The 25,960-nt window shown below is 28.8% G+C and overlaps 3 protein-coding genes and 1 non-coding gene across 4 annotated transcripts; 2 read left to right on the top strand and 2 right to left on the bottom strand.

Moving 5' to 3' along the window:
- Positions 1 to 4,841: 4,841 nt before the first annotated feature.
- Positions 4,842 to 5,288, bottom strand: LOC136087121 (uncharacterized). The gene has a single exon (XM_065809627.1). The coding sequence runs from the start codon at positions 5,286 to 5,288 to the stop codon at positions 4,842 to 4,844; it is 447 nt and encodes a 148-aa protein (XP_065665699.1).
- A 6,664-nt stretch (positions 5,289 to 11,952) lies between these two features.
- Positions 11,953 to 12,024, top strand: trnaa-ugc (transfer RNA alanine (anticodon UGC)). The gene has a single exon. It is a non-coding gene; the product is annotated as a tRNA-Ala (tRNA).
- A 4,174-nt stretch (positions 12,025 to 16,198) lies between these two features.
- On the top strand, positions 16,199 to 17,263 carry LOC136087120 (uncharacterized). Its single transcript, XM_065809626.1, has one exon. The coding sequence runs from the start codon at positions 16,199 to 16,201 to the stop codon at positions 17,261 to 17,263; it is 1,065 nt and encodes a 354-aa protein (XP_065665698.1).
- A 747-nt stretch (positions 17,264 to 18,010) lies between these two features.
- On the bottom strand, positions 18,011 to 21,046 carry LOC136087119 (zinc finger MYM-type protein 1-like). Its single transcript, XM_065809625.1, has 4 exons — positions 21,023 to 21,046; positions 20,417 to 20,744; positions 19,057 to 20,366; positions 18,011 to 18,031 (listed from the first exon to the last, which is right to left on the bottom strand). Exons 1-4 carry the CDS (start codon positions 21,044 to 21,046, stop codon positions 18,011 to 18,013), a joined length of 1,683 nt encoding a protein of 560 aa, XP_065665697.1.
- Positions 21,047 to 25,960: the final 4,914 nt, after the last annotated feature.

Raw genomic sequence — 25,960 nt, 5'->3', positions numbered from 1 at the left:
AAATATTTTTTTTTAGTAAGGTTTATTAACTTTTTTCTTATAGACTTTATATAGACGTTCTTATAAACGTTCAAAAACGGTGCGGCTTGTCAGAAATAACAAAATTAAAGAATTCTTGATATTATAAACCTTGTTCTTGATATTATAAACCTTGTAGCTTCAAAGTTCAATTCAAAGTTGCTTTAGAACATATGTTGGTCTCATAAAAACTCTACCCTGTATAATAACACGATCAAAATACGGCATTGGAAGAAAAAGAAATATGGAGCTAACAAATGAAGATCTGTTTGAAAAAAATCTTGAAAATATTATTTGTTAAATGTTAGTAATTTTAAAAAAATATGTATTATAAGTAAAATATAGGATATAATAATACGAGAACTACCTACTTAAGCTTATGGTCATAAATAAAAAATGTCTAAAATTTGAACAATTATAAATAACTATTGTCTAAAATTAATCTACTTATTTCTTTAACCCAAAGTTATAAAAATAAACAAAAAAATACATAATTTGTTTAAAAAAATTTATTGTTAATTTATATTTGCCGATTAAATGAACGAAAAATTATGTGATGGGAGGGGGGAGGCGGTGAAGAACTACACTCCCTTTCCCGACAGCCTTGGATGGGATATACTTATTTTTTTAATATTGTTTATCTTATATGCCCTGAGAAATACTAATGGGCTTATTGCAGAGCACCGCGGATGAGCATGTAACTAGGAACTTTAAGTTGCCTACCTAGCCAATGGTGCAAAATGGCCAAGAGCTGGATTTGAAACCTAGATTAATAAATTTTGATACCTAAATTAATAAAACAAATTTTAGGGTAATTTTAGCAAATTTTAATGGGATTATTGGGGTTAATGAATATATTTTATCATTTTAGGTGAAAACAAAATTTTCAAGAGCCTGCATTTGCAGTTTTTAAGAAGCGTTTTTCCAATTGGTTTTTAACAATATAAATGAACTACATTTAATTAATTTTTATTTTTATTTCAATCCATTATGTAAATTTTAAAAGTAAAATATAGACAAATTTTAATAAAAATAAAACAAATCAACAACTTAATATGCTGAATAAACTGTAGACTTAAATCGTTTAAAAAGATTTAATCAAAAATTTCTTGATAAAAACATGGATGAAAAATTAAAAAAAAATTATCTTTTGTTCCATACATTAGCGAAAATGAGTAACTTTAGGAGTTGCAGTTAGGTGAATTGGTGAGCTTTTAGCACGTTTAAAAAAATTTTTAATGGCCTTTGAAAGCTGATCAAGTTTGCTTGCATTACAGCTTGGCTCTTCAGATCAAAAATGAATATTTATTTAAAATTACTATTTTAAATAAATATTCATTTTTGTATAACTTTTTGTACTTAAGCATTGGAAATTGTTAAAAACTTTTAAGAAATTATTTCATAGTTAACAAGTGTCAAGATTATAGTTATCAGTTATTAACTTTTTTTTCTTAAATATTTATGTTTTTTCTTTTTTTAATTATTAGAACTTGGGGAAAGGGGGCTAAATAGTACCCCCTAAGGAAAAAAATTAATAAAAATAAAACTAAATGTAGGAAAAAGTTTAATTTTAGATAGACACAAGCATTGATGAAACTAAAACAAACAAGCATGATTTCAAGATGTAAATATTAAAATAAAGAGCACACTAATAAAAACTAAAAATAAACAAGGTCGTACTAATTACCCACAAGAAGGTTCAAATAGTACCACTAGTGAGGGTAATAAGTACCAAAGGGTATGAAGAAAAATAAGCTCAGCACTAATAATAAGTAATAAATAAAACAATAACTGGTTCATTCTACATTTGTAAAATATATTTATTGACATAATTCACATATATAACTATCATGTGACCCATTTTGAGACTCAGATGATGAGCATGCAACATGTACCCATGCTCCACAAATTAAACACTGAATCATATCCTCCTCAATGTTCTTATCACACATGAAGCAGTACCAACGCTGCCCTTTGTTATCTTTAGAGGTTGGGGTAATTAGTACCACAGGTACGATTTACCCCACCATCACAGGTACGATTTACCCGACTATGACTAAACATAGTTTTCTACTTCAGTGTTTTAATGGGCAAAGTGAATCGAAAAAAAACCCTTAATCATGAAGAAGAATGGATGGGCTAACACCATAAAAAAATAGAAATAAGTTACGTATATCCACGCCTGCAAGGTACGACTAGTAGGACAGTGTAATTATTACATCAAATAGGGTAAAGGGAAACAGACTTAACTCCTTTCTTTAACGTTCGATTCCGCCATTTTTTGGTCAGTATACATATTTAATCTGCTGGCTTGATTTTATCGTGTTTCCGCCAATTTCAACGAATCAGAAAAAGAACAATGACGCTGGTACGAATTGCACAGCGGTACTAATTACCCCCCTTTCCCCTACTCCAAATGGAAACTGCTTATTTAATGCTTGTTCCATATGGTTAATTGGCAATGAATCTTTGTTAGAATACTTTAGATATATAACTAGTATCAAATTATATATTAATGCTAATTTTTATACAAATCATCCAATTATTTTTTCTTAAATTCTCAAAACGATCCTACAAAATCTTGAACCATCGATTAAAACGCTTCTTTTTCTATTATTATTTCTCAAAAAGCATATGATTCCTATTGTAAAAATAACAGAATACCAAGTGTCATATCAGAGTCTATCAATATTGCTACAAACTATTCTTATTCTTCATTTCTTTTTATGTGCGCTCACTCTAGTGTAATAAGAATGCAAATTGAGTCATATCATTCTTATGTAAATGATACACAAAAGTCGAGAAGAATGTTTATGATATGTTTTTTATTTGCACTATTAGACCATATGTTGAACACTCCTCAAAAAAAAGTACACATTTTTTGTTGCTCATCAGTTATTACAGGATTTAAACAAGCCTCTAATATATCAGTAAACAGAGATCATTTTGTCCCTCTAATATCTTTAACAAGTTTATCAAAAAAATACAATATTCCTGATATTTTTGCACTCAAATTACCTGAATTACCTTTTAAATTACCTGAGACAAATCGGGTTGCCACTTTAAATTCTATTAATTTGTTTCAAGATTCTTCTCAGGAAGCAGATATATTAGGGTCAAGTAAAAGTACTTCCTTTAAAAAAGGAAAGCAACTTAAAATTGATCAATTTACTACTAACTTACCTTTTCCTGAAGAAAAAATGTCTGTTCAGTATCGTTGCCGCTTAAATTAAAAGTTCTACGCTATCTGTTGCTTCAAAATATTCTTCAATATCTAGCAAGCCACTAAGAAATGTAAACTCAAAAAGTAATTCTTCTGTTTTCGGAAATTATTGTGAATTACCTTTTGTAAACAAATATGATGTTGGGCTCTATGCAATTTACGGAATTAATAAATTGAGCAATGAAGAAAAATATAATTTACTTAAAAATGTTCATAAGCAAAGTTCTAGTTTTCATTTCGAATGCAATAAAAATTCTCTTTTTGTCCTCTTGGTTTGCATATTCAGAAAATAAAAATTTTTTTGTGTTAATTGTATTATTTTTGGATCTGAAGAGCCAAGCTGTAATGCATTCAAACTTGATTAATCTATTTTTTATTATAAAAATGTATACTTTATTTTCTTCAAAAACAAAGATATTTTTCCTATAACACACACACACACGCACACATGTACACAAATGAGTCTTGTGTGACACATCAACAATCAAACAAATATACACAAATAAACGCAATATAAATATTGCACGAGTTTTTTTTTCTGAAAACTTTATTATTTAAAAAAATATATATAATCTCACTGGTTAAAAAACGTTTTCTGCTCGAATTCTCTGAGATAAAGGAAACTGAGTATGTGAAAGTTTGCACATTTTATGAAATACACTTACTTTAGTTTCTTTATTAAAAGAAAACTGTTCTCTAATACTGTTATGAATTTTTTTTATAATATTAAATAATAACAATTCCTTTTAAGCTTGATCCATATTTTTAGGTAAAAGACATTTCAAAACCATTTAAAGCATAGAATTCGCCATATTAGATGTTCGTTCACAGCTTCGCGAAACGTGTATTTCATGAAAAGATTTTTTTCTGTTTTCACATTCGCAGTAATTGCGTGATTGGCCTGCACTCGTCAAAGATTTTTCTGATTGGGCTGGCATCCCTAAAAACTATTTTTGATTAGCTTAAGAAACCAAGCCAACCAAAAGTGTCTTTTGAGGAGTGCAGACCAATCAAAAAGATTTTTGAAGGGAGCAGGCGAATTAGAAAGCGTCGTAGGTTGTCCAATCAAAACATTACAAAAAGTAATATAATAGGTAATAAAATAGCGTTCTTTTAAAGAAAATGAAATCACAACGTATAAAAAGGAATAAACAAATTTTAAAATTTACTTGTTAACGATAAAAAATACTATGCAATATTTAATTTTGCTACTGTTTCGCATTCATCATGCCATCTACAGTGTACAGACGTCCAGGTTCTTTGAAAGATATCACGCTCCAAACCATGACTTTAGTCGGATGTTTGATCTTCTGCGCCAGACACTGTGGAAGAAACTCTTCCCTGGGCTTCATCTTACATATCGACAATCGTTGTCCAATATTTCCAGTGTTGATTCATCCGAAAAACATACCTTAAACACACACTTATACAGTGAATTACACAGACTACTATTATAGGCTAACAACTGTTACAATTATTCTCTTCTAGTAATTTAAATTTCTAGTTAAGTTAAATTTCATTTAATTTGTTTGTCGCTAATCAAATTTTAAAATTATTTTGCTGGACAGTATGGAAGTACATTTAAACAACTCACCATTTTCTAATCCTCCACTGTCCACGTGGCAAATTGTTTGGCCCATAATAATCTTTTCTTCATCATTGCAGCGGTCAGTTTTGGTTTCTTTCTTGGTCGGTATGCCCTCAAACCAGCTTCAATTAATCTTTTTTGCACTGTGCTGCTACTCATCTGAACACCTAAAGTGTTCATTTCAACCATCAATTTGCGTGATATCATTTTGCGGTTAGATTTAGAGAGTCTCGCCAAAGCTCGATCATCTTGTTGTGATGATATCCGCTTTCTTTCGCATTTTCCTTTACGTTTTGAAGTACCAGTTGAGCCATGCTGCATGTTCTTTTTTATGCTTAACACGATGCTCTGAGTCACCCCACATTTTAAAGCTATCTGACGTTGAGTAAGCTCTGTATTCTCCAAGAGAACTTTAATCTGACCCCTTTTACGCGGAGATAAATCTTTTTTTTTCCCCATTGCTACTAAAGTAAATAAATAAAACAATTAAACACTGAAGACTATTTTGATTTTTTACATGAAGTTGATGGTCTGGTTTCAGGACCTCAAATCAAGTCATTTCTGGTAGCCTAACTTCTTGCAAAATAATCCCTGCCTAATTGCAAATAATTGAAAATATTGAATATTCATAACTAAGAACATAACTAACGTATTTTCAAAATACAAATCTAATATGCAGGCACTAAAATCTCACAGTAATGCCCCAGGTATGATATTAATCATAATACTTATTGACTATAATGCATTTTAATGACAAAAAGTACAAGTAAAGCTTAAAAATTTTTCTCAATTATTGCAATAATTTGAACAGTACTGTACTATAGACTAGTTATTTATATTATTATCATATATAGTACTATAGACTAGTTCTTTATATTATTATCAGGTTCGAAACGAGCTTTGGGCATATTTTCGCGTCACGGTAAGGAAGGAGGCGTGAACTTCCCGGTTAAATGCACTTACGCGGTGCTCTGTGACAAGACCGTTAGGACTTCTTGGGGCACCTAAAATAAAATTAAAAAAATTAATAATAATAAATAATATTTAATAAAACACTGTAATTAATTATGATAATTATCACTCAGAGAATTTTTTATTATAAATTATAAAAAAGTTTAATGTTATATAAATCTTAACGGCCTAATATCATTGAGCATTAAAATTTAATTAAAAGCTAATTTCTTAAGTCACTATTATTACTAATATTACTGTGCATTTTTCAATTAAAGCAAGTCTTTCATTTTTAGAAATTCGACGATGCGGCCAGTGGTTCAGTTAGCTGTAGCACCACTCATTTCCTCTCTTCTACTTCTCTTTCTCTAGCAACCATCCCTAAATAAATCTCAGCATTAAAAAAATAGCGAGGTTTAGAACAAGTTAACGCCCCACCTTGATGCCCTATTTGTCAGGTTTTTTTTGGCAAACTTTAAAACTACGGTATATATTACGGGGTTCAGTGATAGTCTTCTTTTGCCCCTGTCATGTAAATCTTTTATTCATGTACTTTATAATTTCAAATATTCTTTAACAGCAAAATTTAAAAAAAAAAAAGCACTTGCCCACGTGTTGGAACTATTTGTTTACCAACTCAACCATATCGGAAACAATGACGCATAAGCAACAACATTTGAGAAAATGTTCCCATATGTCTCTAAAAGCTGCTAGTTTATCGTGTTGACATCTTTCAATAGCGTTTACTTGTTGTCAAATCTCATTAACTTTGTGATTAACTCAAATCTTTCACGATACATTGTGGCTTTGTAAGCAAAAATTCTAAGTTCATCACTTCACAGGTCTCTGAGAAACACGTTTTCTTTTCTCAAAGCACCCATAAGGTAACAAATGCCAAAATAACCAACTAGTTCCTGTTCTGTTATGTCATACCTAAGGAGACCAAGAAAAACATGTATACTTATGTACAGTATACACAATAATATAAACTTATCAAGACTATTTTATCAATGCAGTTGAAATCAAATCTGTAATAAATTAAAAGGTAGTAATTTATTGAAAAGTTAAAATATGTAATTTATTTAAAAGTTTTGTAAAATATGGTGAGACACTTCTCCAGCACTTATGACACGTTGAGCCTCTCAATTATTTTTATGAAGTATCCGGTCATTTATTTCTGCAATTAAAAATAAATTCTCACGTACTGTATCAGGGTTGATACAGTACGTGAGAATTTATTTTTACTGCTCATCTACTGTTGTCTTCCAAATTCTTCCGTTGCGACTAACATTCTCTTCTCTAAACGAATTATGTTTGATATCTGAAACTTAATTTTTATTGTCATCATCCTAAACGTTATCTTCTAACTCACTTCTCGAAGATTCAAATCAAAATTTGCCAGACGTTTAAATATGTTTTTATTGATTATATTTTTCTAACTAAGTACTAAATATATGAAATAAATATATACAATCCACATTACTTTTTACAATCTATAATAAAAATGCCGAAGGATTGGGACTGACCATTCTATCGCATTAAAATTATTTTTTCGAAAATACTCTTCCGTTTTATAGAAAGTATATTTCAACTCTTTGTCTTGTTGATAGACAAATTTGTTTTTAAATTGAAATTTGCTAGCGAAAATCTTCAAACTTTGCTTTAAAACGTGTACGTATTATATTTGGTTTAATTATATAATAATAAAAATATTTGGTTAATTACACATCAACTTTAAGCTTATTGCTAAATAACTGATTTCCACACCATGTATTTTAACCGCCATGTTTTACTGCTCTTCTCACACAATATTTATCCTTTGTCTTCCTTTCATAAAACTTTTTGTTCATCATCCGATGAGCTCAGCTTAAATTTGAATTAATTATCAAAAACTACTTTTCTTTTAATACTCCATAGTCCGCATGTACTCTTTCATGTACTCACATGTTTCTTTTAGTACTCAATAATCTACATGTACTCTTTCATGTACTCACATGAAAGAGTACATGTGGACTATGGAGTTTGTCTGGGTATATTATACGTCGTATAATATACCCAGACAGATATTGTCTCTTAGGACATTTATCTACATAAAAGGAATAAAACTGCAAAAAATTAGGACTTATTACATTTTACTTTTTAAGAGATCAAGATTTTAGCATGTTTTTGGCTTAAAACCACCTGTTTTTGCCCAAAATTTATGGAAAAAAAATTAAAAGCAACTTTTTAAAAATGTATTTCTTATGTTTGAAGTAAAAAAAATCAATCGAAATATTATCAGATACAAAAACAATTTCTTTAGTAGTTTACTACCTTAACATCACAACGTTTTTTCCTCTTTATATTTCCGTTTGTTAACCGTTTTGACCTATGGATAAAGGGCCGCCTTTACTTAACTGTTATCACGTTATTTCCCCTTATGCAACGGCGATAAAGAGTCCATTTTGACGGGAAAAAAATATTTTTAAATTGGAATTAAATTAGAATGATGTGAACTTCATTGAAGTAATGAAAGTTGTCTTAGATTGAAAAATAAAACACTTATTTTCTTTTACTTATTTTCATTGGTTGGTTTTAAAAAACATGACTATCAATCGGAAATCAATATTGATTGATAATCGAGATAGGAAATCCAAAAAAGAAAATCAGTCTATTTGGTTTAGAACACACGCCTGAGCTTCCTTACCAACATACATGAATTAGATATTGGCTCCGTGTCTTGTCTTGTAGCCGAATTTGTTAACCTATATCCCAACAACATCAATTCAAACCTTGGAAATGAGTGTATTTATTTCAGAAGATTCGTTTCAGCAGAAGTTTTGATTGGCGAAAACTTTTTTCTTTTTTTTTTATATATTTCGTCATTAAAAAATAAGCTTTTACAATGTTTTTACAACATAAAAATATAGCATAAAAGTTTCGACCGGAGCTGGCAGAAGACATGGTCTTATCATCCAGCCCCGTTGATATAAATAAAAAATTCAGCCGATAAAAATAAAAAAGGAAAAAAAAAAACTAAAGAGAGAACTGATTTAACAATCTATTTACTATTTACAGAAAAAAAGAAAAAAGTTAATTATTTCTTTTTATTTTTTTTTATATTCTACTTTTATTTTTATTATACACGCACGCACGCACACACACACACACACACAAATATATGTCCATTCATATATTGGGGTGAGTTGTCTTAATTTAGGAAGAAATATTTATTAACCAAAGATGGCTTAACAAGGAAAACATTTATGATTTGATTAATATAAACAGACAACCATACTATACTTTTAACCATAACTTGACTTAATTGATTGCATTGTTATTGGAAATAAATTTATTTTTGCAAAAATACTATTTTGTTCCAATCAAGGTAACTGGTTTTCTAAATTGGAATATTTTCATTCCTCAATCAGAACAGGTTGTTTCTTTTTTTAAAAAAAGCCAGTAAAATCAATAAAAATTGATTAAAAATGATTTTTATCTATACAGTAAAAATTTAAACAGTTCTTTCAAAACTTATAAAGGGAACAATATTACCCTGACAAACTGAAAATCTACAAATTAAAAATTGTATAAAAGCTTCAACTGTTATTATGTTCTCTTAATTATTGATTAAAAATCACTAAATAAAGTATTATTTTTAAGGTTTCTAGTTGTTACTAAGTATTTTAAAGTTGCACTTGAACTATTTCTTCAACCCTTTGATTTTATTACTGATTTAGTAAGGAAAACTTTATAGTTCCAATTAAGGAAACTTTTGACTATTTTGTTATATCACTGCAATATCATGCTTGCAGCAACTTATAAGATAAGTTTATAATGATATTTTGCATTTTAAATCCCATCAAATTAAACGCAAAAAGCCATATGCCTATAGCAGTATAGTTTACCCAGTGCAATCAATATAGTGCGGACACAAAATTAGATCACCGAAAAAAAAAACGCAAAAAAATTTTAGATCAATGGTGCACATGCCTTTTTTGAGGACTTTCAAAATGTGTCAAAACGTATAACGCGTTTTACTTAAAAAATGCAAAATATAACCATAATTCGCTTTATTTCAGAAATAAATGTAATTATTATTATATTATATATTACAAGTTATATTATATATTCTATTATATATTCTATTATGTATTATATTATATATTATATTATATATTATATTATATATTATATTATATATTATATATTATATTATATATTATATTATATATTATATATTATGTATTATATTATATATTATATTATATATTATAAATGCAAATGTATTAGCTTTTACATCGTTAGTTTTTTTATAAAATCAGCTTTTTAAAACCACATTTTTTCAAAATGGGGCAAGTTGGGGCAGCTAACTTTTTTAGATTCTAACAGAATGATACAACCTCTCTTTAAAAAAAGAATTGGCTTCGCGAAGAAAGTCTAAGGTAATAAGTCCTAGCACTATAAAAATCAGTTTAAACTCATACAAATTGCATTTTTTAAAGGCATTTTTTATAAGATGTATCAATACATATTTACCTTTTTTTTTTAAATTAAGATAAATTTATCTATTATCTTTGTATACTATGGAAATTAAAATGAAAAGTTTTGAAATCAGGGAGAAAATTAAGTTTTAATAATGATAAAATTTTAACAATAAAAAAGAGCTGTTTACGGTCATTTTCAAACAAAAATTTACAATTAAATCTGTTTTTTCAGTGCTTATTATTTTTTACCGTTAGAAATATAAGAAACTGTAGAAAATAGTTAGCTAATAACAAATTTCGCTACTCAAAAAACTATACTTTCGGCAAATTTCAAGTGTTTCTAAATCACTGTGCGCTGTTCTAATTATGGCATCTCTCGCTTACATACAATACTAAATAAATCTGTTTTATATTCCATTTACAAATTGCGTAAGATATGTTAAATATTGCATTTACAAATATCGGTATTATTGTAAAATAGAATAATGTCAAACATGTTTTAAGTACCATGCAATATAATTAAGATGTTGCGTCAATTTATAAGACATTAAATAACTAAGATTATCAAAATTTTTTAATAATAGGATAGTAAGTGCTTTGTATCAAAATCAAATAAGTGTTTTGTTGCACGCTAAAAATGTTGAGTCGAAAGTGATAAAAAGAGAAAAATTAACGTTAAGATTCAAATTATTTGTTCCGAAAATCTTGAGTAATTTTTTGTTCCGAAAATCTAGAGCATTTAATCATTTCTTATTTTGGTGGCTCATAACTCAACCTAATTTTGAAATTAGTAAATCGTAGATTATGACGATTTTGATTTTCAACTAACAATTTTTGATTTTTATATTTAGACCTCATTAAAATATGCGCTACTAATTTTCCAACCTGCTAAATCGTTGACCTACTGTATTTTTGACCTACTGAATTTTCAAACCTACTAAATATTCAACCTATTGTACTTTCAGTTTTATAACTACGTCTTTCCGGTATGTTTTTTGTATATTTTGTTGTTGATTTTAATACCAAACTTGATCAGCCTTGGCACAGTGGTTAAAGCGCTGTTATCAAAATCGGGCAGTATAAGCTTCGATGAATGCTTGGAAAACTTATTGATTATTAATTAAAAGAAAAATTCGTAGTTTAAAATAAACAACGTTAAAAATACAGGTTATATAATTTTCGAGTTTAATTTTTGAGAATATAATTTGAGTCAAATCGGTTGAAAATGAGAATTTATAAAATAGCTCGAAAACGAAAATGTATTAAATCGGTTGAAAATAAAAGACTATAATTAGTTAAAAACAATTTAGGCCACAGTAGGTTATCTGAAAATTTGTTCCACTTTTTAGCTGTTCTTTTTGTAGAACAACTTGGTAGGTCGAGATTTTTGTAGGTGTAACTATCTGACACGTTATTTTCGAAAATTACGTGTAATTATATAAATAATTTGGCAACAAACCATTTTTTTTAAACTTAATTAAACAACTTAATTAAACAAAGGAATTCCTTTAGTTTGAAAGTTGAAAAAACGAAAATTGTTTAATTAAGCTTGAAAAAAAGGTTTATTGCCAAATTATTAGGAGGTTAAATTGTTAGATTATGCAATAGACTTTATTTCATAGTTATCATAGTTAAATAGTAATCATTACGTAACATATTTAAGAAAAAAGTTTTAATCTAATATTTGATTTTTAATTAAAACGCAAGGGGGTGTAGCTCAGTGGTAGAGCGCTCGCTTTGCATGCGAGAGGCCCGGGGTTCGAAACCCCGCTCCTCCAGCTTTTTATTATCGGTGGTAACTGTATCGTTTTTTGTGGATATTGTGTTGTTTTGTGTGGTTAATGTGTTGTTTTGTCAAAAGATGTTATATATTTGTATGAGAAAGAATTTTTTATTTTTTATTTTTATTTATTATTTTTTTATTTGTATGAAGGAAGAATTTTTTATTTTTTTTGAACATTTCCATAATGCATTGGCCTAGCAGCTTTGAATCTTGTATAAATAGATTTTGTTTTCTACAAAGAAATCTTAACAGATGTCGATTTAAAAGTTCTTCTAAAATACTTATACAACCCTTATTACAACCAGTGTTACATGTTGCTGTATCAGCACAAATTTAAATTATAAAGCTTTCAATTCCAAACTTTTTTATAACATTAAAACATGCCAATGCTCGATCATATCCTTTCCCCAATTGACATTCAATTATGCCTAGCAGCTCATCCTGTTGTTTTCCATTTGTATTTAAATCTCAGTCAGGACTTGTAACAACAATATCTAGATGTTTGTTTATTTCAGAAATATTGTCTTCATCTAAAACCGTAACTTTTTTTGTATCAATGTGCAAAATTAAATAACTACTTTTACATTTTTATATTTTATTTTTTCCTTAATTATTTCTGATTCCCTAACATATAAATCTTTTCTTATTTTTTCTACTTTTGTCTTTGAAAGTTTTCTTCATTAAGATCGATATATCTTAAAAATAATTCTAATAATCATGTCTGTACTTCAACAGAAATTCCAAAATGCCCACAAAATATTGACGTTTTCTAAATAAGTTCATCAATATCTACTGTTACTGTCACCTTATTTCGTTTTATTTTAGTTGATTGTTTTAATTTCACCATAGTTATTGTATTGAAATTCTTCATTATCAAAATTTTCTAACGAAAATAACTCTTGATTTTCATTAATACAATTGCTATTTGATGAAAATTGTTTAAATTTTGAGTTTTTTGTGGAAGATTTCTCCTTTAGCTCAAAATCCTTGGCTTTCTTTTTGCGAAACTCTCTGTTGGAATAAACTTATTGATATTTTATTGTCTATTTTGTCAATTATGATTGTTCTTGCAATTATTTGGTTGTATAAAATAAAAAATCGCATTCTTTTGCGTCTTTTGATCGAATTCTATCTTTTTCAATTATTTCATTAAGTTTTGGGTGCCCTATGTCAAACAGTTCTTTTTTTAATGCCAAAAAATTATTTTCATGCAGCTTTTGTGTTTCATTTTTTTTGAACGATATGATACCAGTTTCTTGTGATGATATATTAATTTGGAAACATTTTCCTTAAAATAATTTAATAAATTTCCATTTGTCACTTAGCTTAAACTTTTATATCATTCATTTAATGAATGAATGATTCATTATCAATAATTATGTAATAAACTATAAACATTATTTAAATCAATAGTTACCTATTACTTCTGCAACTAATGTGTCGTATACCACCCATAATCTCTGTTGGAGTAAACGGTTTTCTAAGAACAGAAACAACACATTTGGGCTGACCTGTTTTATCATTACATAGCAGCTCGTGATTTATGTAGAGAGGGCAGGATATAACTTTTAGTGTGTTTTTATTTCTTTTTTTGAAATTTAGTAATTTGCAGCAGTGATAAAAAATATCTTAAAACGTCGCCTTTAGTAGGTAAAGTTTTGCAATCAATTTCGTGGGTTTATCCTAATAATAATATTTCAGTATTTAAACGCGTTGATATTGCCACTTTAAATTTAAAAAGTTCCAAACGCAGCGCAGTTTCATAAAATTTATTATGGCGCGCTGTGGTTATAACTCCGCATTTTTCCGGCGGTACAAATAAAAAAAAAAATTTCCCTAAAAATGTATTATATATAAAATATTCAAACCCTTAGGGAGGTTAGGAAATTAAAAATTTCTCAAAAATTTTTTCAGGAAAAGTCTTGTGTAACAACATAGAATGGCAAAATAAATTGGCAAAGTTGCAGTTTTTCCAACCCCTAAAAACGGACCTGCCTAATGTGCATGCAACTTGCGTGGTTAATTAAGAAAAGCAAAAAATAACAATCATTCTTTGTTTGGTGTTCCAATGATATGGCGGGAGTCTAGTAACCATTCTACGGATTTTTTTTTTCTGTTCTGTAAATATTGCTGGATTTTTATATAAAACTTTTGTTTTATATAAAAATCTGTCTGTTAAATATCCTGAAGTGGCATCAGTTTCAAAAGCAATACTTCATAACCCTGCCACTTTGCTAATACCTACTGCACCTACTGAATGTAGTATCAATGTAGAAATGTTAGACGAATTTTAAATTGCGTCTTCTGTCAGTAGCTCAGACTCTGATTACAACGAGCATGACGAAAACGTCCATTTAATTAATAATGCGGAACTTTGCGATCTTGTGCGAGACTTGGCGCGGACAAAAGGCCAAGTAGAATTACTTGGATCTCGACTTTAAGAATTTAATTTATTGGCACCAGGTACAACAATATCTAAATTTTGAAACCCTCACAAATAATTGGTAATGTTTTTTTCAGTTAATGAGAATATTTTCAGTTAATGAGAATGTTATTGCACGGATGTTGAGAATCTTATGAAAAACTTTTGCATTGAACTTAGTATAGAATCATGGAGATTATTTATTGATTCATCAAAGAGCTATTTAAAAGCAGTATTACTTCAGAACGGAAATATATGTGCATCTGTACTGATAGTAGCGTAGCTAAAAGTTTCGGGCTCATAGGCAAGATCCCCTGAGGGGCTCCCTTAAGGTAAATTTATTTTATAAAAAAAGTAAATTCAGTAAATATATTATAAACTCAGTAGTTTATTATTATTACAGAAAAGAACACAGTATGAAAAACACTTACAAAGTACATAATATTAAAAACTTTTTTTGCATTTGCAAAGATATTCACAACTTCTTTAACATCCATTGTTGATGCTGTTTTATGCTCTATGGCTAGTAATGCAAGATGATGTAGTCTGCTTTAGTTGGTTGCATTTCTTTTGTAATCTTTAATTATTTTTTAATTTATTAAAACTTCTCTCCGCACTTGCAACCGTTACGGGTAATGTGAAAAATAAAAGAACTGTCATGTAAATTTCGGAAAAATCACTTTCCAATGCACTATATTTGGTTGTCATTATTTCAGCTAGCTGTTTAATTGTCATTGTGTGGTTTAAATCTAATTTTAATAATTTGGTAAGTTGGACAAATTGATTAGGTAGGTTGGATGTAAATACTTCTTTTACCATATTTTGTTGCGACATTAATATTTTCTTAGGTTCAAGAAATGCAAAATAATGGTTGATAGTTCTCATTCCGGTGAAACTTTTATCGATTAAGACAATTATTTTGTCAAGTGTATAATAAAAAACATTTACCTTGAATATTTCTTCATTATTACTAAAACGATAATCTGATGATAATTCATCAAAATGACGTTTAACAAATCGTCGTCGTTAAGGGGAGATGGGGGAGCATTGATCGCCCGGCAGTATGATCTTTTGGCTTTTACTCGTTCATTTTTGCCTTACTAGAAGTGAGGTTGCAATTTAATTAACCATTATGCTTCCCTAATTGATTATTCGTAATATTTTTTCATACGGTTATCAGCGTCAAAAAAAATAAAGAAAATATTGTTTTTCGTCATAAAAAGTGATTTTTTTAAATCGTACTATAATTCAAATATATTTTTATTTAGATGTCTGTATGGGTTAACAACAATTTTATTTTAAATTTGTAAGTGTTAGGTGTATAATATAATATATAATTTTTATTTGGCTGCAATTTATACAGTAGATATTGCTATCAATATGTTACCTATACCTATTGGGGTACATTGATCTTTGACTATGCGGGGCCCATTGATCGGAGGATCAAAGTGCCCCATAGAAGACGAAGTGCCCCATGTTTTTGTTTATAAGCAATACAGTTAAACGAATGGAATTGTATTTATGATTTAAAAAAAAACTATATAAACAAACAATAGCTTTCAGCATTTCATTTTTTAAATCTACTTATGTTATAAGCTAGTAATAATAATACTATTATTTTATAATATCAAAAGAATAATATTTAACATAATAATTAAAAAATATTTAACATAATATTATTATGTTAAATATTAGCATTTATTAAAAACATATGTTTTTATTGATATATTTTTTTACAGATCTTAAAATGGTTAGAAATAGAATTAAAAAAACAAATAAAGTTGCTATACCAAGTGAAACAATGAAAGTAGCTGTTAATAAAGTTTTAGAAGGAACACAACTGAATGTTGTAGCACGTCAGTTTAACATAGATAGAATGACTTTAAAAAGATATTGTTGTAAAAAGAGGCTTAATCCAAATGAAGCTTTCAAGCCTAACTACAACAATAGACAAGTTTTTACAGCAGAAGATGAAAAAAGTTTATCAAGTTATTTACTAATTGCATCAAAAATGAACTATGGCCTTTCAACTAGGTCAACGCGATTATTGGCATATGAATTTGCTTTAAAAAACAATAAGATATGCCCATCATCATGGATCAAAAATAAAATTGCAGGCATTGATTGGTTGCAAGGTTTTATGAAAAGACAACCAGAGTTGTCTCTAAGAACACCTGAAGCAACGAGCTTCGCTCGATCAACAGCTTTTAACAAACACACTGTAAGAGAGTTTTTTCAAAATCTTAAAACGGTAAGAAATCGATATAAATATAATCCTAACCGTATATACAATGTTGATGAAACTGGTTTAACAACCGTTCAAAAGCCGGTAAAGGTTTTAGCTGGTAGAGGAAGCAAACAAGTTGGAAGAATCACATCTGCAGAACGAGGAACATTGGTAACTGCATGTTGTGCCTCTAATGCTATTGGAAATTCCATTCCTCCATTATTTATTTTTCCTAGGGTAAAGTTTCATGATTACATGATTAAGGAAGGACCTCCTGGATGTGTGGGATTTGCAAATCCTTCTGGTTGGATGAACTCAGAAATTTTCATAGAATGGATTAAACATTTTGTTAAATATTCAAACTGTTCTCAGGAATCTCCAGTTTTGTTACTTCTCGACAGTCATGAAAGTCATATTTCTGTTAAAGGCTTGGAGCTTGCAATTCAACACGGAATTACAATGATAAGTTTTCCTCCCCATTGCAGCCATAAATTGCAGCCATTAGATAGAACTGTTTTTGGACCATTGAAAAGGTTTTACAATTCTGCATGTGATAATTGGATGGTTTCAACCCAAGACCAATGACCATTTATGATATTGTTTCAATAGTTCGAGAACCGTATACAAAAGCTTTCTCACCATCTAATATACAGACAGGATTTAGAGTAGCTGGCATTGAGCCATTCAATTCTGAAATTTTCAAAGATGACAAATATTTACCATCATCAGTTACAGATAGAGCTACTCCAGATACAGTCACTATCACTCCTGTCAACAACATGGAATCTGAAATGATACCAGCACATGTTAATCACATAGAGTCTGAAATAACTATAGTAAATATTGAAACAAGTATTTTAAACAAAGTGTCAACAAGTGTTGCTTCTATAATCTCACCTGAGGTTTTAAAACCTTACCCAAAAGCATCTGCCAGAAAAAAAAAAGTTAAAAGTAGGCAGTTAAAAACAAGGATCTTGACTGATACTCCTGTCAGAAATGAAATTCGTTTGTCAAAAGAAAAGAAAATTTTGAAGCAAACCAAAAATCAACAAAAAGTCTCCACAAAAGATAAGAAAGAAACTAAGAATTACTTGCTTAGGAATAAAAAACAATGTAAACCATAAGTTGCTTCACAACTTGACTTTCACAAATGATGAAATATTCTTAATCAAAATATTGTACTTTTAACAAGTTTTGTAAACTTAAAAGTTGTATTCTTATTTCAGTCTTTATATTTCAGTTCTTATAAATTTCAAGTTGTTGTAAAGTTTTAAACGTATATAAAGCGGGTAGCTTATAGCTGCTGTGATTTATACATTTTTTAATTAAAAATTAGACTAGTGGGTTTAACTGCTATATTTAAAAAATAATTAAAAAATTTAGATGTATTATATGTTATACAATATTACCCTTTGACTAAATTATTTACAAGATTTAGTTATAGAAGTGTTAAACGTTTAGATAATATTACGCATATAAGATCAATGTGCCCCAAGTCGGAGATCATAGTACCCCATAGTTTGGGGTACATTGATCTTTTGAGAGGGTTGTTTAAAAGTTAAAATTATTCATGTTTATCATTTTTTTAAATCAAAATATTTATATATTCCAAAAGCCAGATAGTTCTACATGTGTTTCGTAGTTAATAAGTTTTTACATCTCTTTCAGGTTCTGCGCAATTTTCAAAACACTGCTACGGCGATCAATGCGCCCCCATCTCCCCTACTTTAGCTTCCATTTTAAATTCTTCATATAAGTCTCAAAATACTTTTAGTTTAACATTTAAACTTTCTAATGCAGAAACTGCCGTACTTAAATCCACATCTTTTTTTGTAAAATTTTAGATACTTACTTAGAACAAGATAAAAGTCCTTACTTAGAACAAGATAAAAAAAATTGAATCATACAACGTAAAGCAACACGAACAAAATGTCTTCAAGGGAAAAACTATGAAAGTAGACTAACCTACTTTAAATTAACGACTCTTGAAAAAAGATGCGAACGTAATGACTTAATCCAACTTTTCAAAATAGTAAAAAAAATAGATAACTTAACATTGGAATACCCACCAGATTTAATAACTTCAAATACAAGAGGTCACAACATGAGGTTTCATAGACAATTAATTAAAAATCCAAAGAGGTACTATTTCTTAACAAACCGTGTTATTAACAGCTGGAATAATTTAGATCAAAACATTGTAGATTCTAAAACACTTAATCAATTTAAATCAAAGTTGGACTTATTTTTAACATAAATTGGCTGTTAAAGCCTAGATTACCTAGGCTCCGTACATTGTCATTGTACATGTACACAGTTATTATTAAATAAATAAATAAAAAATAATTGATTTCAGTCATGATTTTGAATAAAAATACATTAATAAATACAAACTCAAAATTTTCGATTTGTTTTTTAATATTGGCTGCTTCATTTCTTTCATCCACCTTATTTGATTGCAGTATTATTTTTGTAACTGCTTTTAAAATTTCAACGAAACGAACTTTAATAGCTGCTATAGATTGTATTCTCCCTGACCAACGCGTAGGGTTAAGTTTTTTTAAAGTTTTTTCCGATTCCCCAGAAAACTGTGACAGCAGATCCGACCGGTTGATACTGCTTCCAAAGAAAGAATATATATTTTGAAGTTTGGCATAAAATGGCATTACATCATGGCAGCCAGATACGCTATCATTAACAACTAAATTCAAGTTGTGACTGTTACAATGGATATATTCAGCATTTGGTTGCATTTGTTTAATTTTAGACTGTAGTCCATTGTAAGTTCCACTCATAACACTGGCACCATCATAACCTTGACCATAGCACTTTTCAATTTGAATATTTAATTCACTAAGTATACGCAGAACCTCATCAGTAATTCCTTTGGCTGAATGATCCGTTAATTCAAAAAATCCTAAGAAGGTTTCAATAATATTAAAATGTGTCGCTTTTTCGTTTTCACTGCGATCTATGTGTACGTGTCTTATAACAATGCTTAATTGATCTTTCTTAGTGATATCTTGTGTCATTTCTAACATTAAAGAATAAAATAGCGATGTATTGATTTTCGTAGTCAGTTCTTCCAATAATCTTATTCCCAAAATTGTTATTAATTGATTTTGTATATCTGGACTAAGATACGTAATGGATCCAGAAGGCATTGAAATAATTTGCTTCATCACATCATTATAATGAGCAACTAGTTCTACTTGCGAAAAAAAATTCCCGTTATAATCTCCTGTAAATCCTTCTCGATGGCCGCTAAAGGCTAAAGAATTTTTGGCGAGCATAAGCGTTATACGAATTAAACGCTCTAATGCCATTTTCCTTAAGGATGCTCTATAACGTAACTGTTCCTCCTGTATTTCATTAATTGTCTGATTAGTTTTCCATAGTTCATATACTGCACAAGCATTAACATGAGCTTGTGAAGAGGTATGAGAACTTATACGTGTAGATAAATTTTTCCAATCTTTCAAACCAGTTTTCCATTGGCTATTTTGATTTGAAAATAACCAGCATGGCTCACAGTAGACAGCATCTAAGAGTATGGAATAACATAGCCATATACGTGGAACTGGACCATATTTTGATGTGTAGTAATAATAAGTTTTACTAAAACTTTTGTTCTGTTGATTATAATCTTTGGGAAATGGTCCTTTTGGCTGATGCGGTGGAATACATACTAATAATAACGTTTTTCGTCATCAGATATAATTTGATTTAAATATTTACCCAAATCACTAGTTAGTGTCATAGGGTGAATATTAGTTTCTACTGCTGTTTCTTTATTTGCTCGTTCAATTTGTATTGCATTTTCAGTAGCAGTATCAGTAGTCTGCGATTCTTCAGTTTTCGGAAATTCATTTATATCTGCAGAACCTATATTATCAGATTGGTGAATATAATTTTTACTTTTTTTAAAAAATATATCGAGCTTGGGCAATTTTTGTAATTCTTTTTCTTTTTCATTTCTAATTTTACGCTTTTCAGCGCCAGTTTTAACTTTAGATGTAGATTCCGCAATGATAAAAATGGGTCTTACACTTATAAATTCCAAAAACTGGTGAAATCAATATATATAAAAGTTTTATTATTTTTTTGAATTAATTTTTTACAAAAATTAAAAAAATTTTAAAAAAATATATATGTATATTAATATACATATGACTAAATAAACAACGTAGAAGTTCACAAATATAAAAAATGATGACTTAGTTAAGCACAAATCTATACTCTTTAAAGGTTCTCATTGAACTACAATAGTTTATAAATATTTTAACGCAAAATATTACAAATGTTACTTAGATAACAAAAATTCAAATTAAAAAAAAAACTTGCCAGCTCTATTGCAAATTTCAACATCTCAATTTCGATTTATGAATTTTGAGCAATGTCAACGTTTGGGCCCTTTTTCGACGGACCCTTAGGCTGTACCTACTCTTGCTATAGGGTAGCTACGCGCCTGTGTACCAATTGCATATTTTGCCAATCTAAAAGAAACATACGATACAATGTCACTGCTATTAAATAAAATTGATTATGGTAAATATAACTGGAGAATAAGTGGTGATTTAAAAGTAATTACAATTCTCATGGGAATGCAAACAGGCTACACAAAGTATTGTTGTTTTATGTGTGAATGGGACAGTAGAGATAGAAAACAACACTATATAAAGAAGGATTGACCAATCAGAGATTGGTCAATCCTTCTTTATATAGTGTTGCCAGGAAATAAAAATGTCCTTCGATTGAAATTAGTTGAACGTGATAAAATAATTATGCCACCACTTTATATAAAATTATGACCTGTTAAAAATTTTGTTAAGGTGCTACACAATCACTCAGAGTCGTTTATGTACTTACGTAACAAATTTCCTGAATTGAGTGACGCTAAGGTGAAAGAAAGTATATTTATTGGTCCTCAAATAAAAAAGATTTTTACTGACATCCACTTTGAAAATTTACTTAGTAGAATTGAAAAAAATGCATGGCTGGCATTTAAATCCGTAGTTGTTAATTTTCTCGGAAATAACAAGTCTGTAAATTTTGAATATGTGGTTAAAAATTGCTTAAATGCCTATAGAGATATAGGATGCAACATGTTTCTCAAAATTCATCTTCTTAACTTGCATCTTAATTTTTTTCCAGAAAACCTTGGTTCTGTAAGCGACGAATATGGTGAACACTTTAATCAAGATGTAATGGTAATGGAGTCGCGTTATCAAGGTCGTTGGAGTGTAACAGTTGGAGTGTTGGCGGATTACTGCTGGACACTTCAACGCGATTTGCCAAACGTTTATTTTAAAATTAATAAAAATTATTTAAGCAATTATAATATTTTACTTAACTTATAAAAAAAAAATATAATATTAAAATAATGATATTATAAGATTATTATAGGTAATGAATAATTTATATACCTATAATAATCTTATAATAGACGTCTAAAATACGTTTGAGTATAGACGTTTTATGGACGTTTGTTCTAAACGTTAATCTGGATTTCATTCTAAACGGATAATTGACCAAATCTGAACGTCTTGTTGAAACGTTGTTTTGACGTTTAGTAGACGTTTGTGTGTTTAGTAATAAGAGCTATACAGGTCGTGAAATTTATAAAAAGGATATAGTTGTAAAAGTAATGAAGTTTATAAATTAGATATAGTTATAAAAGACCTGGTCTTATTTTTTATACTTTTTATAACTATTATAATATGTTTATAAACTTTTATACTATACTACTTATACTATACTTTTATTTTATAAAACTATATATAAAGTTATAAACTTATATAAAACATTTTCAAATAGTGAGGGTTTAGAGAATGTTTCTGCACTATGCTTGTTTATGTTTCGATAATTAAAAAAAAATTAAATGATCAAGCTTTTGGCAGTGGAAATATTTTATTAAAAAATTTCTATCAAATATTTTTTAAATATAATCTCAGCAGAAAATAAAAGTTTACATTAAGATTAAGTCAAAGATTACTTATAAAATTAATAAACTCATAAACAAATATTTTGGATCACTGGTTCATGCATTATCCAAAATCTTCCTAGAATACCGTCTACCACTTGATTATCATGCACATGTTTGTGCAACATCATCTTCTACATTGTTATCCTGATCGTCTGATTTTGTAACCTGATTTGTAACCGCAAAAAACTAGGGTGAAATAGTTAGCATTAATTTTAAATTTTAATTAAAATAATTTAAATGTACATTCATAAATCAAAATTGGAATTACTCAGAACAACTTTACATATAGACGATTTTCTGAATGGAAGTCTCCGAAATTTCCTGTACCATCCTAAACATAGAAAATTTCGTAATATTGACTAATGTAAGTCAATATTCTAAACGTTAGATCGACGTTTAGTAAACGTATATAAAAAAAAGTTTGAAATATACATTCCAAATCAAGCGTCAATTTTTAGTCAATAATAGGTCGCTAAACGTTTTATCTATTTTTCGACCTATTTCGATTTATTATTGACCAATTGTGAACCAATCTGTGTTTACTGGGCTCTTTTCAAGTCGTCAACAAAATGGAAAAAATAAACTTGAAACATTCAATCAAAAATTCCATCTGAAAAAGAATATAAATTAAAACTACTAAACAAAACAGAAATTCTCGTAAAGCAAATGAGGTGGAAGGCTTTCTTTTTCATAAATAACTACCCAAGAAATGATTCAAATTATACAGACTACTGAATCAAATCATCGAAATGCCCACCACAAATAAATGAAAGGCGTTCTTTTGAAAAAATCCTTATAAACTTAGTTAAATCAATAAAATTTTGCAACGTAAACTGCAAGTTTCAAAATAATACGCAAAAAGACTTAAAATCCACAAGCACGCCACATAAAACATTAATAAAGGTAGACAAAATATCTAATTTTTATAAATTATCTAAAGATGAATACAATAAACTGTTAACAAACGCAATTACTTCTACTAACAAAAAATCGATGCCAGAATTAAAAGATCAAATAAATAAGGAAGGAAAAAACATTTTAATCCACCATGAAGTGTATAACAATATTGAGATAAACGGATCGTCCGGCTGTTTTTTCACTTTAAAAGTCCATAAGGATAATTTTATTAACAACCCTTCAGTTCGCCTTTTAAATCCGAAAAACGAAAAACGAGGTTGGAAAAATTAGTAAAGTTACATTATCTAAAATTATTTACGAATTAAAAATTAAGCTACAGTTGCATCAATGGCAAGCACCCAATTTGTTATAGATTGGCTTAATAAAATTAAAAACCTAAAAAACCAATTTCTAATTTTTGATACAAATGATTTTTACCCATCTCTTAGTGAAAACACTCTTACCAATGCAATCAGTTTCGCCGAACAACATGTCATTGTAAATAATGACGATAAAAAATTAATATATCATGCAAAAAAATCTTTAATTTTTAAAAACAATGAAGCTTGAATAAAGAAAAGAGGCGGATTATTTGATATCACAATGGCAGCATTTGATGGAGCTGAAGTTTGAAAACTAGTTGGTATTTTTATATTGTTTCAGCTCTCTCAACATTACGATAAAAATAATTTTGGCATGTATCGTGACGAAAGACTTGTTATTTTTGAAAAAAAAGCGGCCAACAAATGGAAAAAATTAAAAAGCATTTTACGCATATTTTGAAAAGTAACAACCTACTTAACTCCATCCAATGTAATATTAAAATTGTCAATTATCTTGATGTAATATTGAACCTGATTGACAGTTCTTATCAATCATATTGTAAACCTAATAACCAACTTATGTATGTCCATTCTGATTCAAACCATCCACCTAATATAATAAAAGAAATCCCTCGCACTATTGAGTTAAGATTATCAACTATGGCAGAAAATAAAACTGTTTTCAATAATTCCATTCTTCCGTATAAAAAGGCTTTACGTAAATCAGGATAAAATTAAAAACTCACCTACCAACCGCAAATAAACAAAAATCAAAAAAGACATCGCAAACGTAAAACTATATAGTACAACCTCCCGTTTAGCAAAAATGTTGAAACTAAAATTGGAAATCGCTTCTTAGCTTTAATTGAAGAACACTTTCCAGTAGGACACAGGCTTCATAAAATTTTTAATCGAAACTTTATTAAAGTTAGCTATAGTTACATGCCTAATGTCAAGTCTTTAATAAATGTACATAAAAACAAAATTTTACAAAACGATAAAATTCAAAGATAAAGTTTATTTTGGTATAGGTGTAACCACATTTAAATTAAATTATGCCAGCCATCTTAAATTTTTCAATGCACCCAAATGTAAAAATGACACTGTGCTTTCCAAAGAAATATGGAAGCTAAAATCGAAAAAAATAAAACCTGTGATTACATGGAAGATAATTCACGATGTAAGCCCTACATTCAAGCATCAAAAGTTTGTAATCTTTGTAAAACCCTGACAAGAAATTTCATATACTATCATATAAAGGAGAAAATTTACTTAATAAAAGAAATGAAATAATAAAAAAGTGCCGGTGAAGGAGGTATGAAATACTTAACCGGTACGGATCACTGTACAGTAACTCCTACCGGGCGGTACCGTTCACTTAACAAATGATTCCTACCTAGGTGCCAAACACTGTACTTGGGTACCGAACACTTATTATTTTCGCCGTGTAAATGTCATTAAAAAAAAGCAACTAACGTGGAAAAAGATACAAAAAACATATGTTCACTAGCCGTATAGTTTAAACAAAATTTTAAAATCAAACTTTTAAAATTTAGTATCTATCACTTTTTTTTTTGTGTAGTAACTTTTTTAGATCAAATTAAGATTATTAAATACTAGATTTTATAGCTGTTTTAAAGTGATAATCATTCTATAGCGTTCTATTAAATAATATTGGTGGCATTTAAAATTATTTCTTTCAATATTGTTTACATTTTTTTCTACATTTATCATAATTATATTTTATACTATATATTTTATGGACATGGATATGTTATAGACATGTATGTGCTATGAACACTTCTTTTACTATTATATATATTTTAGTATAAAATGGAAGAAAAAAATTCAACAGAGATCGACGACTCAAAATTATCTGAAAAAATAATTAAAGAACCAAACTTTTGTGACATTGAGAATTATTTATAATCAGGAATTTTTCCTGAATATTTACAAGGAAGAGAAAACATAGGTAATTAAACAAACTTTAAAAAACAAAACGACAGGTTTGTAATTGTCAATGGTACATTACAAATATAGAAAAATCATGAAAGTTACTTCTGGCCCAGAGACTTT

This window comes from Hydra vulgaris, chromosome 11, assembly GCF_038396675.1.
Source record: "Hydra vulgaris chromosome 11, alternate assembly HydraT2T_AEP".
Taxonomy (NCBI): Eukaryota; Metazoa; Cnidaria; class Hydrozoa; order Anthoathecata; family Hydridae; genus Hydra; species Hydra vulgaris.
This window is presented reverse-complemented; position numbering and strand designations above follow the sequence as displayed.